The sequence below is a fragment of the Oenanthe melanoleuca genome, chromosome Z (assembly GCF_029582105.1).
Source record: "Oenanthe melanoleuca isolate GR-GAL-2019-014 chromosome Z, OMel1.0, whole genome shotgun sequence".
In the NCBI taxonomy this organism is placed as follows: domain Eukaryota; kingdom Metazoa; phylum Chordata; class Aves; order Passeriformes; family Muscicapidae; genus Oenanthe; species Oenanthe melanoleuca.
The window spans coordinates 50,399,127-50,416,652 of NC_079362.1; the positions used below are offsets into that span (position 1 = coordinate 50,399,127).

Sequence of the window (17,526 nt, forward strand, 5' to 3'; positions counted from 1 at the left end):
AATGCAGTAAATATGCAGCTTGTGACAGATGAAGTGAAAATGAACAACGAATTTACAGGACAACCAATATTGTTTCTCTGTATAACAAAATACCCCTGCTTTGTGTGCATATCAAATAGCCTTACAGTATGTCTTTTAAAATTCATTATATTTGATACCTACCTGTAGAGAGACAGTGAGTCCCCTAAGAAGTGCAGAAGTGTAGACTCTTTAGTCTAGGTAACAAATTAATGATATAGGTAACTATTTTGTTATGTGAGGAAAAGTGACCATGTAGCTGAAAGGGCATGTCCTGGTTTAGGACAGGGCCCTAATAAGAGTGAGTTTTGGGACAGAAATAACAGAAAAAGTTAAAAGTTGTTGACACAGATTAGGCTGAATATTATTCGGGGTGAAAAAAGTCATATTCTTCCAAGGACAGGCAGGTATACAGTACAGACAGACAGAATTTCACAAAGGAATTAGTCCCCTGGCCACATTTGCAAAATCCTAGTGTTTAAATAAGGGAGAGCAGTGACTGAGAAGTTTAATCATAAACTGAGGAACAGGAATGCAAATGAAAGGGTTAACTTTTATTGAAGGACAGAGCAACTGAGAATTTCCCTATAAAACAAATATGTGTTTTGTGGTATGCACCACTTGAAGGTGTCTGGGTCTTGGTGTAGATATAATAGTTAAAATTACCTTAGCAAGGATGTGTTTGTCCTTTATTATGTACTCATAAGTAGTTAAAAGAACATTAAATTTTCCACTTCGAAGCTGAGGAACAAGTGAGCGGCGCATTGCAGGTGTACCCTAAAAGAGAGAGACATGAGTTGTTACTCTTTGATGAAGAACAAACATTGTTTTTATGAACGAGCAAACAATAAGCAACCAGATGAACCTGCCATCAAACCATACTGTGAATAATACATAGACATAATTCCAGACCTTCTCAGAGTGCTCTCCCTAAACTCTAGACCATAAAGCTGCTTATGGGGCTCATGGAAATATAAAGCCACTGGTCTGGTCTCCCTACAAATTGCTTGGCTACATCACTACTACACTAGAAAGTATTTACCTAGGAATAAAATGTTAGGTAGTTACCATTCATAACTCTCAGCAGTAGCCTTGCAAATGTGATAATTAACAATTTTATTCTGCACTTTGTACAGTGATTTACAGTTGTTTTACTTCTACTGTCTTTCACAGTTTATTATAGTCTTCTTAGTATGATTAACTCACATTGCTTAGTACCTGATATACATGACAAAACCCAAAGAACAGACAGTTTAAAATCAGAGGACACAGACAGAGACAGAGGAAAAACTGTCTCTAGTTCTTATTCCTTCAGTTCTACAGTCATATAAAAAGCAAATCAAACCTTGTAAGATATCTTCACCACAGAAGGAGCCCATTTGTCAAATTCGTATGTCCAATTGGATAAAGTCCTATCATAGAGATTATAGAGAAAAAGTAATATGTTTCACCATCTGCAGATCAAACATTTATAAATGTTTCCAAGTGGTCACCAGCTTTTCAACACATTTTATGTAATCAACACCCATAAATAACAATATATTTTAAAACTGTACTTTATAGACTTCAATAAAATACAGGGATCTCAGAGGGAAGTAACTAGAAAAAAAATGTGTGAAACACTCATTCAGCTTATATTCAGGGTCGTTTTAGAAACCAGCAAAAGTAGCATTTCACATGCCGCTATGCACTTCGGAACATAGTAACAATAAGAACATTATCTCTGGTCAAAAAATAGATTTGCAAGTTCTTTTATACTAGACTTATCATCCAAAAATGGACATTATAGCTTTTCAAATACAGCCCAATGAAACTGATATCCAACTTCATCTGTGCTCTGCTTGAGGAGAACTACGCATAGTCCCACTACTGCCATTATGAGAATCTATTCTTGCACTGTTTCTGCTGTTTGATCCCAACAAAAAAGTTGCTACAGTGAAGCTAATTGCTATCATGAGACAACAGCAAAAAATAATCTTGAGGTTTTTCAGCTGCTTGCTTTTTTTTTTCCCCTTCTTAGTGGATCAATGATGGCAGAAATACCAGCAATGTAGAGAAGACAGAAACAGGGAGCTTTCAAAATGTATACAAGAAAGAACTTTTGCCTCTCACTCCTTTAAAAAAAAACCAAGGGTACTCAAAAGAAATCAGATTTTTTACTGTGCCCACATGAAAACTGACATTAATAACACTCTCAATACTTTTGTTTTATAGACCTTCTCCCAGGTGTTTCTTTTCAAAATAAGCTTATAATTTTTATTCATACAGTTAGGCACATCTGAGATATTTATCTTAGTTAATAAGTTACTACTGCAGCAAAGCTAGAAGACAACACACCTCAGTAAAAATCAAATTTATCCTAATTCTAGAACAAATTTGCGTGCTCAGCACAATTGGTGGACAAATTTGCTAATGAAATTACATGGGAATCTCTCAACATCAATCAAGTTAAATTACATATAAAAATAAGAAAGTAACTCCTCAACATCCTATAAGAGTTCTATAATGACTGGTATTTTTTATACAAATCACTAAAATTCTGACGTGACCTTTGAAGAAAGGAAAATGCACGAAAAAAATTTTAAAAACTAGCATCATCTTGGAAAGCTGCTAGGAAGCAAAGGAAAGGCAAAAGGGGAGGGGGCAGCACAATAAACAATCATAATCTGCACACCTGACAAAAGTGTGTATATCAATCAAGGCTACATATATCCAGGGCTACCTATATAGTACTTAAAAGATCAACCCCATTAAAGCATGCTTGCATGGTATCAGATGTGGCAAAACTGCTTAAAGAATTAAGCAACAGATTTTTAATATCAGAGTAAAAAGCTGAAAGATGAAGTGCATGAATGTAATAGGAAAGAAAAAACATCCCCCTCTTCTGGCCTAAGAGTGAATTACAGTAAATTCAATGCAGCTCACCAAAATCAATAGAATAAAGTGTTTTACCAGTCTTCTGGTTTTGCCAGGGTGTTGTGTTCCAAATAAACCAAATAAACACTTAGAAAAATAATGCCAGAATGAGATCCATTACTTACGACAAGGGAACAATGATGAGATAGGGGCCATTGAGTCTCTTGTGCTCCATCAGGTAAGTGATGAGAGCAATAGTCTGTATTGTCTTCCCTAGTCCCATTTCATCAGCTAAAATTCCATTCAGATTGTTATTATAAAGAGAAACCATCCATTCCAGTCCCTGGAGCTGAAATAAAAGTTAAAGCTTCAGTTATTTAAATACCACAAAAATAATTAATAATAAATCAGTATTATGGAACTAATGCTCTGCTGTCTACTTACAAGTTGGATTTCCTTTAGTATATGCATGGGGACCCCTGGCTATCTTTACATGGAAATCATCATTCCTGTTTAAAACACTCTGTAAGATGAAGTCAGGTTTCATGTAGAAAAGTTTAATACTGCACACAATGCAACAGAGGCACTCACAGTAAGGCTCATAAACACCACTGCCAGTATTTGCTCCTCAATTTCAACACTCTCAAATGCTAAAACTTTCTGTGTGTATTTCATGACATTTGCCTGTGCCAATTGAAATCTTTCAGAACCAAACTCGTCAGCACAAACCACAAAGCCTCACACTTGCCAGCTATATCACTGGTATGCTAACGCTCTTGTAGCACATATGCACTTAGTATCTGTCGTCCAAAACTCACTGTCAGAGCACGCCACCTTTGTCCAAATATGCCTTGTTATAAAATTCCAGAGCTGGAAGGAAGCCAGAGTTCTGCAGCTTAGCAATGTCTAAATAACAGGACTTCACACTCCAAGGAATACCGCTAGGGAGCACTATTCTTTTGTCAGACAGATTTCCACATGTGTGTATCACATTACTGATGGATGTGTGAAGTTTCTGCTTCTCATATCCTGAGTTTTGGTGTGTCTGATGAATGGTGAGAGCAAGAAATTAGGTGGCCTGAGAAAGTTCACTCTCGAAGCAATCGTCTGTTCTCCTTGCAAGACAGTATCCAAAATAAAGTTGCCAACTTACTGCCTTTACATATATATGGACCGATTCGTATTTACTATTAAGTCATCAAGAGCTGACTGGAATTTGTACTGTCACTGTATGTACTACCAACAAAGTCACTTCAGAATTGAGAAGTGGAAAGCTATCTTGTCTGCATCATTATTCTTTATGTAGAGGGATATATACACACACAAACAATGTTCTGACTAGAGAAAAGTTGCAGGGTGTTGGAGTTAACTAGAAAGTTGTACGATAGCAGAAGTAGAAAGAAAGCAGAAGTAGCAGAAAATATGCGTCAAGGACATTTTCAATCACACATTAATCTATCTTATATCAAAATACCGAAGTTCTTGGTTACTAAATCCAGTGAAAGTCTGTGAAGAACATGTGAACCAACCTTCACAGCAAAATGTTTTTTGTATTTTCAAGTTATATCTATCACAGCCCTGAAATATTAGGACCTTAATTACAAAAATAAAATTCTAAACTTTTAACTATCGGAAGAAGGAAAATACTGTTAATCCACCATAAATTAGAACAGTTAGAAACCAAACTACAGGTCAATGAGAAGGATACCAAAACTAAAATATTATTCACCTGCAATCAAGAAAAGGCAGAGGTATCTGTAGAATGTTTGTATCATTCAAGCAGTATGCATGCAACAATATCTGTGGCAAGTGTTATTGTTTACACTTACAAATTCTAACCTATTGTTATTGTTATCCTTTGTATTTTTCAAGAAACGTTCACTTTGCCATTTGAAATATCACACTGAAATGTTGGTCATAATTCCAAGTTTTATGTATTTCATTGTTTTCAAGATTTCTCACCTGATAATGTTTTAATGTGCCATTAATAAGAAGGGAAGACTGCTTTTCCACCCTTTCGGTGATTGCATGAGCCACAGTGTAGTAGGACTGAGACCCTCTGGCGCTATATTGCATGCTATATTCATCATCCACATCTTGTTTGGCTGTCCTGAAAGTAGAAAAAAACCTCGAATGAATTCCTACAAACAAGTATTTTTTTTACTACAGCTCATATACATACGTCTAAAGAAACAGTTCAAGTCCTCAGCTGTGAGTGAGGTGAGTACACCAAAGGGTGCAAGATTATAAAGAGCACACAATTAAATGATCATATTCCTTCTCCTGCAGGTATTTATACAAGAGAAGTACAAAAAATCACTAATCTAGAGAAAGCTACTCTTGTGAAATGCCACTGTAAGAAATCATAGTTTGTAATAAACAGCACTTAAGAAAGACTCACTCAATGATTTGCTTCGCATCTTTCTCAGAAACTTCCTCACTGTTAGGATCCAGGACTATCTTCTCATCTGTTTCTAATTTGCTTGATTCTTCTTCTTCATCCTATAGAATACAGCAAAATAACAGAAGTGATGGGATGTTTAATGTGTTCCTCAGTCATACTTTCAACTGGCATTCTCATACTGGTAGCTTCAATTGACAAAATTATTAATTTTTGACATATATTAACCAGAAGGAAGTCATAATACTTTGAAATACAAATTTCCCCCTCTTAATGATCTTACTTTCCAAAGGCTTTCTCTGATTACCATATTCATGGAGAGCATTCCAATACCATATTCATTTTCATGTTGTATTCTAGACGTGTGATAAATTAATAAGGCTTAAAAAACTGCCAAGTACTACTGATTTAGGCATCTAGTTTCTTGATTTTTTAAAACCAGTTATTCTTACTCTTTCTGAAATAACTTGTCCTTTGTCTACATTTGCAGCAGATAGCAAACAACTTAAAATCCCACTAAGTGGGACGCTAAAATCTGTCAGGCATCATGCCCTCTTCTCCTAAACTAATAGGCATGTAGAATTACCAGAAATTACACCTACAAACACACACCATGACCTCATACAATCCAACCAGTTTCAGTGGTAATTTCATATAGCTGTGTAAAGACTGCTAAACTTAGGGGATCTGAGTACTACACCTAGTTCTGCTACCAGGATGTTGATTGAGCATCGTCCTTCTCTATTCCTCAGTTCTGTTCCCATTTAGAAAGTACTGATGGGAAAATGCTAAGCACGTATTACTGTTCATTATTCATAGTACGTAATATGATAACCCTGCAAGGCTGAAATCTTAATTATAAGATTCTTTTTAGAAATTTTGTAACAACAGTATTTAAATTACCGTCCAAATATTGAATCAAATAAGCCTACCCTGAAAAATCTGAATATAAATCTCTGGCATAATCCCTAACATTTTAAAAAACATAATATATAAGTAGTAGCCATGTTATTTTATTGCCTATAAAACCTTGCATAAACCAATGCATAAACCTTGAAGATGTTAATTTCATTCAGCACAAAGCCACAATGCAGTGTTTTCTGAGATGTATTTTAAAACAGGAACATGCTTAATTCTCTGGTTCATTACTATAAATAATCAGACTAAAATACTTACTCTTCCTAACCACCATTATCAGTTAGGCACTTACAGTATATATAAAGAACAACTGCTATAAATCAAGAACTACAGAATCAGTTAATATTCCTGTTTGTACTAGTCTTAAAGCAACCACACATCTGCCATCACTTCCCCTCTGTTCATTATGAAGAAGGGGAAATTTAAATATGAAATAAGCACTTGTTTTTTACTGTATTGTCACAGTATTTATTTTTAAAGATACATACCTCCTCTTCATATTCAGAACCACTTTCATCTTCACTGTCTGATCTGGGAGCAACTTCATAGCTGTACAAATATGACAGAAAGATTTTGAATTACAGTTAAAAGGAGGAGGTAAAAGGTTTAATACATCTCCTACTCAGCTTACATACAATAAATTAAAACAAGAATAGACCTCGTAAACAAGAAAGGAAGTACAACATGAAAAATATGAATGCAAATAGAAAAAACAGTCTACTTGGTATAGTAACTACTTACCCAGGGTTCATTTCCAGCCAAGCATCCAACTGACTTGCTTTGGGTGCTTCTGGTCCAAGAAGAACTTTGCCTGTTTCAGTGTGAGTCACTTTGACTGGAAGGTCACTCATCTGACTGCTCTCATCTATGGGCTAAAAATTCAAGAGACATTTTACACTAAAAGGAAACTGAGCTTCTCTTACATAATAAAAAGAACTAACAGCACTATCAAAACTCCAACTATGAACAACCAGAGAAGTTTTGTTACTAGTTGCCACCCTTTCCCACTAAATGAACACTGAGTCACATTATTTTTGTGTGTAAACTGTACTACGCAACATCCACAAATGTATCCCAAGTAAATTAACAAGAACAGCATGGAAAAGAATACACCATTGGTTTTTGTGAATCAAGACATAAGGTATGTATTCTTATAGGCATTAAATCCTGTTATTTATACCAACAGACATCTGTAACAAAATACATAAAGTGACCTTATGGTTTTTTTTTTTTGAGAAATAAGAATCAAATAATTCCATTAGCTTTCTAAGTAAAAGTCTGTTTTAAAGATTTACTGTCCTAACTTCTTCAAACTAAACTGTAAGAACAAAATCTCTTACTTATTTGTGTTGTAACAAAACTAGAATACTTTGTTGTAACAAAATTATAATCACTCTTTTTTATTTCTTTGCTCTGTTTAATAACAGATTTTTTTACTTCAAAAACTTCTTGCCTTCTAAAACTGTTTCTAACCAATAATATTTTCCAAATAGATACAAATGAGCATGAAAAACTAATTATGAACTGTTCTAAAAACAGTGACTAGACAGAGTGCAAAACTTAGCCGATTTCCATTAATACTGAAGTTACAGGAATGTTATGTGCATTTTTCTTGTGCAAATACAAATATATTAAAGTACTTTACTGTAACTCTAATTGCATTAGCAGAACTATCACTTTCAAGTATAAAAAGAGAGCAGAAGTAAAACAATAAATACAATTCTAAAGTCATTATATAAAAATTAAACGGAATAGAAAAATTGCACTAAGAGAAGAGCTTTGAATGAGGCAGCATATGCTCTGCTACTTAATTAATGATGTTATCTGAAGAATGACACAGAAAAATTACTCATTTCCATTTGCTTTTGAAGAAGAAAGAACTTTCAGATGTCTTAATCCATCATAACACTGTACTCTGTCCTGTGGCTGAAAGGTAATTACATGCAATGTCAACAATGTATTTTTCGTAAAGATGAGAAGATGGATTTTATGGTGTTTATGAGCTCAAACTAGAAAGTAAGTAGTCTTTATACAGACTGCAAGAAAAATATTTCTTGTAAACACATTACAAAACTGAGAAGCAGACTTCATCATGCTCAGTGATAGACTGGATATGCTGTTTGTTTTAGTCTATGATTTTAGGAATAGTGAGAGGCTAGCATAAATGTTAACCTAGGTAATTATAATTTCTGTTCATAAAAACAGCTCCTAGAACAGCTGTCATTGTAACTGTTTTCAAAGTTATAGCCATGACACACAATCCAGAGTAATCACTGGAAAGTTGTTTTGGTTGTTTTTTTAACCAAAAACAGAGAAGAAGAAAAAAGCAACAGTTTGTAAAAATTCATACCTCTCCATCAGGACCAAGACCAGATGCCATTCCTTCTGCATTCTCTTCAGCTTTCTACAACAAATGAAGTGATGAATACTATGGTCAGATTAAAAGTACAGAAAGAACACATTATATGATACAAATATTTTGGATCACGAATATATTTAACTTATTTGTGAATAGCCTGGGATTCAAGTTATTGAAGGAGTGGATGGATATAGACAGAGAGAGGCCCAGAGCAACTAACACAAAAAGCATTTACCTGTGTAAGGAGGGTACCTAGTCACCTCAGTCAATAATACAAATCTGCATATAAGAAGTGACTGGCTGGCCCACTCAATTTCTACTTCAGACCTGAAGCTTACTTGCTTATAGGTTATTCTAATGCAAATAAACCAGTAAATTATTTTCATACGATTTACTATTAATTTCCTCCAAACTGCTTTAATCTTCATTTTAAAGGTGTCAGCAGGCATCACAGATTGCATATTCATGCAAAGCACTTTTATCTTGGGTGTGTATTTCAGTTTCTTTTTTGTCTGACAACCAACTAGAAGGAGAGTATTTTCTCAGTTCTTTGTACTGTATTCCAATTGTGTGTAGACCTTATTCAAACCAGAAACAAAAGGAATCCTGGAGCTCTTCACCGGAGAAAGCTATATTTTTTTTTCTCTCCATGCACCAACCTCAGAAATGAGCAGTATATTTCTCAAGGCTTACCCTCATTTACCTTACTTAAAAATGTCAGCACAGTATGAAGAAAAATTAAAGACATATAGTTTGCTTCTGCATTCAAACTTCCCTAAACAATTCTGAGCAAGAAAGGGCATTTTACAGCTTATCCTTATGTCACACTGCTGATTTTTTAGTACTACAGCAAAATATTACTTTGGATACTAATGTAAAGAGAATAGACTAAAAAGAAGTGATCTCTTAAATTGTTTTAGAGATACAAAACTTCCAAGTATTATTAAAATGTGTGATAAAAAAAAGTACAGACCATCAAGTTACTCCTTTTTTTGTTCGAGAAGTATACTTGAGGAATAGCTGCACTTTTCAAGATTGATATAATCCTTAATATCTGTTTCACATCATACTTCAGCTTTTTTCTTTGCCATTAAATTCCATTATCTAAAGCATGTACTTGAAATGAACATGTAGCAGCTGATGCTTAGTAGGAACAGCTACAATACAAGCTTCAAGGCTGTCTGCTTGTGCATTTCTGGGCAGCAGGTATGACTGCTGACAAAGAAAGAAATTGTACCAGAAGTGAGGATGTTAAATAAACAGAAGGCAGGATAAGTTATGAAAACACATATCTAGTCTTGGCTGAACACTACATTGACTGAGGATACTTTTTCCCTAGATGAACCAGAGCTGGGATCCGTTCTTTTACACTAGAGAATACTGTCTAATACATAAAGATTATTACAGATAGCTACAGGCAATGGAAAAGAACCTTGCAACTCAAATCACAGAAAAGCAGTAAGCATCAGTGCTGTTCACTGTGCAAAAATCACAACCTGCTATGAGAACATTTATAACCTGTAGTTAAAAACAATTTTGGAAATTCAGAAGAACGTATTACAAAGAAAAGAAATGTTAATAATGACAGACATATTGCACTTGTATTTTAGACCATGGAAACAGATCTTTAATGTTGACAATTTAATCCTTGAATTGGAGAAATCCCAATACTAAAAAGCAGGAAGTCACATTTTGTTTATTCTCTGCATAATTACAGGAAAAACTATTAAAAATAAAGTGAAAAGCTGCACAGCAAGTTGAACTAGTCTATGAGATGAAAATTTCATATGGAACATTTTTTCTTATCCATGACTACAGTGGGAAGCTAGAGACAGAAAACACAAAGAGAGGAAAGTTAAAGAAACAAACAAGGAAAATCTATCATGAAGATCACAGAAACTGTATCCCAGAGAAAGAACGGACTAATCTCAAATTTTATTCTAATAAGAATATAATGTTCACTTGGATATTCTATAATGAGTCTGATAAAGATTATTTCTTCACCATTAATTTCCTCAGTGCCATTTCTAGGAGAAAATCCTAAGAATGCTCTTTTCTCATTTTTCTGTAAGTACTAAACATTAACTACAGGTATTAGTAGATTAAACATTAATATGGATTACAGAACACAAAAACCTAAGAACTGAAAGTGTATGACTTGAGAAATAGACACAGTACCCACTAATTGCAATTTCTTCCACAGCCATGCAATGAAAAATTCATATTATTCTAGATTAAAATAAAGGGTAATACTTGCGTGAACTCCTACTTCTTTCACAGATGAACGAAAGATAGCTGGAAAGTAGTTAATTACAAACAAAAAGATGCAGAGGTCCAAGACATAGCAAAGATTTTTTTAAACTTTTTTTGCTGATCTTCCCTTAGGTTTTAGGGTGGGATATATATAAACACTGAATATTTACAGGACATATTTCCTTTCAACTTCAGGGATAGACAATGTCTTTAACTGGCATGGCCAGCAGATAACGCTGTTTCTCATACAAACTCAGGCTAAACTGACATAGAGAAACATATCACACATGTGGACAGTTAAAGGAATATGTATTTATTTACATTATTGAAGCGATGCAGTTACTTCATGTGCTGTCTGAATAATGATTACCTCTACTGTATTATATTCATTAAATCAGGCCTGTTCTCACAGTTAATACAGGCCACCAACCCCATTCAAATTACATTTTCATTACGTAGAAGGGTTATTGTTCCTATGTTAAGAAGATACTCTCAGGAACAGAGGTTTTTCTGAGAGCAGGAGAAAACATGTACTATTTTTTAGGCCATTAATGTCCAAGATAAGTATTTTTTCTATGCTGGTTGTTTTTAGCATATTTCCAGTACAGTTAGGAAACCCTATAAACATAATACTTGTATTTGTAGCAGTAATTAGTAGCAAACCAGGCATGGAAATGGATTATAAAAATCCTCTTATACATTCTGCAAGAGATGAAAGGTACTCTGTGGTTGTAAAAAATGACAAATCATCCCTCAATCACTGTTTCACACATGGAATTATTTTTTTGAAAACTTCACTGTTCAATTTCAACGACTTTCTCTTGCAGGGTAAAACATTTCATATGAAGAGAAGTAATCTTGGAAAGTTTCAATTAAAGGTTAAAAATGTACAATGAACAACACTACTGGCAAAATGCCCATTTACTATAATAAACCTAGCCAAGCTTCTTAGCCATTTTTAACGGTCCTAACAAAATGGACTGAGCCAAGTGTATAATGTGGAAATCTAAAATAGGTGCCCTGGATGAGAGAGCTACACAAACCAGGCTTTTGCCATCTTCTTCACAATGTATTTTGATACACTGCACTCCTTTTGGGTACATTAATCTTAACTTACACATCTGTCCCAATTTTACCTGTACAAAGTTTGTGAGCAAATTAGTGTTATGAGGAGATTAACAGCTGAAAATTTTATAATCCTGCCTCCTTATCACCTTCTTCTGAGTTAATAAAATCATATATATATATTTCAATAGATTGAGATGAGTTCCATCATCCTCAGGAATTTGGTAGTGTAGATGTTTTAGACACTCTGGTGCATGTATGACAATCGGGCATCACCAAATTTAACAACATTTAAATTGCATCTGAAGAAAAAATGGCTTAAAATACCAGCTGTAACTACTTGCCTTCTTTCTTCTCCTTCGCTTCTTCTTCTCTTTGGCTGCTTGTGCCTGTTTATGCTCCCATACCAGGTTAGTCAAGTTAGCCACATACTCATCTGTCTGCTGCAACAGGTAGGCCAGGCGTCTGTCTTTCTTTTGATCAATCAGCTTACGGTAGCCTTCTTCATCTTCAGCCTAGTGAACAAAAGAGATGTCAGCCATGACAGTAACAACAGTGAACGCACACCATCCAGCTCCTTTGTCAATAATGAAGTGTTATCTTAGGTTGTTATGATCTGCACAGAGGAGTGGCTATATGGATCGTCATTGGACGATCAGGCCCAGGCAGTCATGTATTTGTATCAATATGTCACAGCATCGGAGGGGTTGGCAAGGATCTTAAAAGATCATCTAGTTCAAATTCCCCTGCCATGGGCAGGGATAGCGTCCACTAGACCACATTGCTCAAAACCAAATCCAACCTGGCCTTTAACACTTCTAGGCATGGGGCATCCACAGCTTTTCTGAGCAGCCTATACTAGTGCCTCACCACTCTCACAGTAAAGTAATTTCTTTCCAATACCTACTCTAATCAGACTTCCATGGAACCACAGAATCATTATTAACGTTGGAAGACCCCAAAGACATCAAGTCCAACCTTGCCTGGGCCTGGGGGACACTGCCAGGCCCCCCAGTTAACCATGTCATCAAGCATCACATCCACATGTCTTCTGAACTTCCCCAGGCAGCCTGTTTCAATGCTTGACAACCCTTTTAGTGAAGTACTTCCCTCAATGTAAAATCTGATCTAAACCTTCCCTGGCACAACATGAGACCATTTCTGCTTGTCCTATGGCTTGTTACCTGGGAAAAGAAACTGACCCCCACCTTGCTACTATCCCCTTTCAGATAGCTATACAGAGCAATGAGGGCTTCTCTGAGCCTGCTTTTCTCCAGGCTAAACAACTCCAGCTCCCTCCGCTGCTCCTCACAGGACTTGTGCTCCAGACCCTTCACCAGCTCCACTGTCCTTCTCTGGATAGGCTCCAGCACCTCAGTGTCCTTCTTGGAGTGGGGTCACAAAACTGAACACAGGATTTGAGGTGTGGCCTCCCCAGTGCTGAGTACCGGGGGACAATCCCTGCCCTGCTCCTGCTGGCCACACCATTGCTGGAACAGGCCAGGATGCCATTGGCCTTCTTGGCCACCTGGGCACTGCTGGCTCATGTTCAGCTGCTGTCAGCAGCACCCCCAGCTCCTTTTCCTGTGGCAGCTTTGCAGCCACTCTGCCCCAGCCTGTGGCACTGCCTGGGGTTGTTATGACCCAAGGGCAGGGCCTAGCACTTTGCCATTTTATAATGGAACTTTGTCATTTCACTGGCTTCAGCTTTTGATGTACACCATGATATGATTGGCTTTCTGGTCTGCAAGTGCAAATTGCTGGGTCCTGCTCACTTTGTCATCCCCCAATACACCCAAAATCCCTCACTGAAAGGTGTCAGAAAGTCATACTTTATCTGAAGACAGTATGAAGAGCCATATCACAGGAGTCTATCTTGCATCACGTTTTTAACACGTCTATCAGTGACATAGAGGAAGGGATGGAGGGCACATCAGTCAAGTCTGCAGAGGACATGAAACCAGGGGATATGCTCAAGGGTGGGGCTGCACCTTGGAAGGACTGAGCTGTGCCATTTCTGATGTTCAGAGGTTTTCAAGACAGGACTGAAAAAAGCCTTGAGCATCCTGTTTTGAACTCAGTGTTAACACTTCTGGAAGGTGGTTCAACTAGAGAGCTCCCTGACAAGGCTGAATGACTCTGAGATAGGGATTTTACACATTTCCTACTCTCATGGACTAACAACTGGAAAAATCTGCAGTAGTTATGACCTGCAGTGGAGGAAAAAAATAAATCAATACTATGTTAGGCAGATTGAATATCCTGAAACAGAGATGTTAAGTCTCCCACAGAGATGACTTTTCGAAGACATGAAGTGCAGGCAGTTTACCATGAAGAAGAACACAGGAACTGGACATAAAAATACATTCAGTCCTTTTTCCAGTAAGAATAAAGATAATTTTCTTCTAGATGTCATGTGAATTTTTTTTGTTACACCTATGTATCACTATTCTACTCTGGTTTTATTTCATCTCAGATAGAGTTCACTATCAGAAACAGGATTCACCAGATAAACCCTGTCTCTGAGTCATCCTGGCAACTCCTGCATCCTCATCATACCATGTAACTGTGTTGGACATACAATTAATATTATTCTCATGTGCTGTAACAATGTAATACAGAATGTCAGAAAAATTCAAAAAAGCAGAAGAGGTGCCTGTCTCAAATTTGGCTGAAACAACAAATTAAGGAAGTTTACAGTGCCTTATAAAAACCAAACATAAGTAAGAAATACTTTAAAGATGATTACTTTAAAATACAGCACTCTGGGAGTTTCCTGCTTTTCTAGAGACACCAGAATGGCATACAGTTAGAAAGAATAGCTAAAATGTTCAAATTGAGCTTGAAAAATTCCATTCTTATGTTCAACCCATCAATGCTCAAACCCTGAGTTTTCAGGAAAAGGTAAATTATCATTACCATTGTTACTGTTGTTGTTTTTATTGCTTCTAACGTTACTGAATACACAGTTTGTGCAATCTAGCCAAAGTACTTCTTTTATACATTTAAGCTTATCTTGACAGTATCTTTTTAAATCATTTAAATTTTTACATGTCCATTTTTGCACTACATATACATAATGCTACTAATAAGCTGTAGCACAATCACCATTTCTAATCATAGTAAATTAAGAGAAATTTATGGAAAGAACTCAGTATTCCTTAAAAGACAGGCAAAAAGTTTTAGAGATGGCACATTTTCATAGACCATGGCAAGCATCTGAAAGGAGATGATGTTTTGAAAAAAACCACTAGTACACCTCTGTGAATTCCAAATTTACCACAACTAGACTAAAACTAAATAGGCAAAGTAACTCCCATTAAAAAACCACAGAGATTGGTTTTGAGAAGGATTTAATTGAGCAGTAGGTGCAAAACCCTAAACTGAAAATGCCTATGACATTCTGTATGTATGGTAAGAGCTTAAACAGTCTTGGTGAGGTGTTCCAGGAAAAAGTATTGATAATCTAGAAGCACTGATATCCTGTTCCATTTCTGGACATTCAAATCTACTTTGTACTTTTCGGCATTTCTCATTACTTATCACACTGCATGTTCAATTTGACTTAAGCCGACCCTCACAATATACAAAGTTTTTCCCAAATGTCAATATTGCTTTTATTTAAAATCAGCTCCTTTTTTGCTAATAACATTTTTACAAGCTAGGTTAGACAAACTGCTGATGGTTATCTCCAATTTTAAAAAAGTTCCATAATACTAATTACTAGGTAATTTTAAGAAATGCTTTAGGGCCTACATATTTGTTACTCTCTTATGCAAGTTCTTAATTTACACTTTACATAAGCTTTCATTTCCAAGTTTATATCATTGTTATACTTAATCTTTTCTGTGTTTCATTTAGTGATTTTTAAAACAAAACTGTTCAGCCCATGTTCATGGTGGGGATAGATTCTGCACAGGAACGAGCATTTACATCTACACTTCTATCAGATACTTACTGCTTTTTGCCAGCAAGTTACAAAGTAAGCTCACTCTGTGTTGGTGAAATACTAAGAAAATGCTAAGATAGAGCTAACCAATGTCTTGAAGAATTTCTTCTACCCCAAGTCACTGACATACGTACACACTGATCTGTCTACACTTTGAATTCCAGAATTATTTAACCCCTGAAATGTACACAGTTACCTGACTCGTCCCACAGCATTCTGAAGAGATATGATTATACATAAATCCATTTACTCTGTTCTTAGAATAATACAGCTGATACTATGAGGGTACAGGAAGGAAAAACCATTAAATGGTAAGGTGTATGATCTGAAGCATTAAATGGGTAGAACTGACTACTATTCATTCTAAAAATACATGCATTACTACTATTAGTTAGGTACTTTCATACGTGGAATCAACTGTATGTAAAAATTGTGGAGTAATGCCATCAAGAAGTTAATCATCTGTAATCTTCAAAATTATAAACCTAGAAATAAACCAAAGTCCATTATTTATAAAATGGACCAATAGCCCTGCAATTATACAAAAGTGTTAACATATGAAGTTAGTAAGATTAAGTTGCTGTTACTCCGAAGTGGCTGTGCTAAATTTTCATGCTAGTAAAAAACCCAAAAATACTCCTGTAAAAAAACCTTAAAAAAGAAGGAGGTATAGGTTGAATTCAATAGTATCACTCTACCATTAACAGAAAGATATATAACAAAATGTAGTAGTTTTGGATTTATATTCTTTTCATTACTGAGTACTTCCCAAAGGAAACACATGGTAGTGGCTGAGATAGTATATAATCATATTAAAAGGATAAAGTACATAACTTTAACTAAAATAACCATATTCCTTCTCTACTCCTTACCATTAGTCTCCTCATTCTTTCTTTCTCAATTCTCTCAGTTTCTTTTTTCTGTTCACGTTCAGTGTTGGCATGCCAAGTTGCCACAGCTTTAGAAAGTTTCTGAATTTTCCCAGCAACTGACCGGTGGTACTCTTTAAAATCTTTAGCATGTTGCAATATGCTGTTCAGGTATTCCTAGAAAGAGAACCAAGTTAGTGCAGGCACTCTGATACAGCAAGTATTGAAAATCAGGAATGCAGGAGTTCTAATCTTAACGTCTTCCAATTACTTATCACATCATTTGGAGTTTTTTAATCAGAAAAACTTCAAAGGTAAATAAAGTATGCAAAAGACAAGATCTGCACAGCAAAGCACGGTGCGTTTCTGTCATGGGGCAAACACCTAATAATAATAACTTAAAATACCTGGTGCTTCTGCCTACGCTTCCTCTCCTGTTCTATCTTCTGCTGTTTTTCAAGCTTTTCTGTCATACGAGCCTCTCTCAGAGTCTGGCGCTTGCTTCGTTTGTAGGCTTTGGAGTTCAGTGCTGTCTCCAGTGTTGTGTCACGACGCATGCAGGCTACTACCTCTTGCCTTAACTACCAGTGGAGGGAGGGAAAATAAACACTCAAAAAACTGTAACAGCTCTTAATAGAACAACTTTAAACACTGTTATGGCAGAGTAAAAAAGTAAACACTTCAAAATTTATCCCCATCTTCTCTTCCATTTTCATTATAGTGTAAAGACACAGCGTTGATACAGTTGCAACAGCTACATCTGCTACCCTAAACAAAACTTAAACCTTCACAGAACGGTCAAAAGCGTTAATCATTTTCAATCATAATTTCTTCCCTC

At 35.9% G+C, this 17,526-nt stretch overlaps 1 protein-coding gene across 8 annotated transcripts in view; it reads right to left on the reverse strand.

The window, feature by feature from the left end:
* Positions 1-17,526, reverse strand: part of SMARCA2 (SWI/SNF related, matrix associated, actin dependent regulator of chromatin, subfamily a, member 2) — a 114,962-nt gene that overhangs the window by 57,934 nt on the left and 39,502 nt on the right. For all 8 annotated transcript variants that reach the window (XM_056513054.1, XM_056513048.1, XM_056513055.1 and 5 more), the window contains exons 8-18: positions 17,096-17,269; positions 16,692-16,865; positions 12,215-12,385; positions 8,544-8,597; positions 6,935-7,065; positions 6,682-6,742; positions 5,276-5,376; positions 4,837-4,984; positions 3,060-3,223; positions 1,364-1,430; positions 685-795 (exon numbers count right to left, since the gene is read on the reverse strand). In XM_056513054.1, the coding sequence (XP_056369029.1) occupies positions 685-795; positions 1,364-1,430; positions 3,060-3,223; positions 4,837-4,984; positions 5,276-5,376; positions 6,682-6,742; positions 6,935-7,065; positions 8,544-8,597; positions 12,215-12,385; positions 16,692-16,865; positions 17,096-17,269 (1,356 nt within the window). The remainder of the gene's footprint in view (positions 1-684; positions 796-1,363; positions 1,431-3,059; positions 3,224-4,836; positions 4,985-5,275; positions 5,377-6,681; positions 6,743-6,934; positions 7,066-8,543; positions 8,598-12,214; positions 12,386-16,691; positions 16,866-17,095; positions 17,270-17,526) is intronic.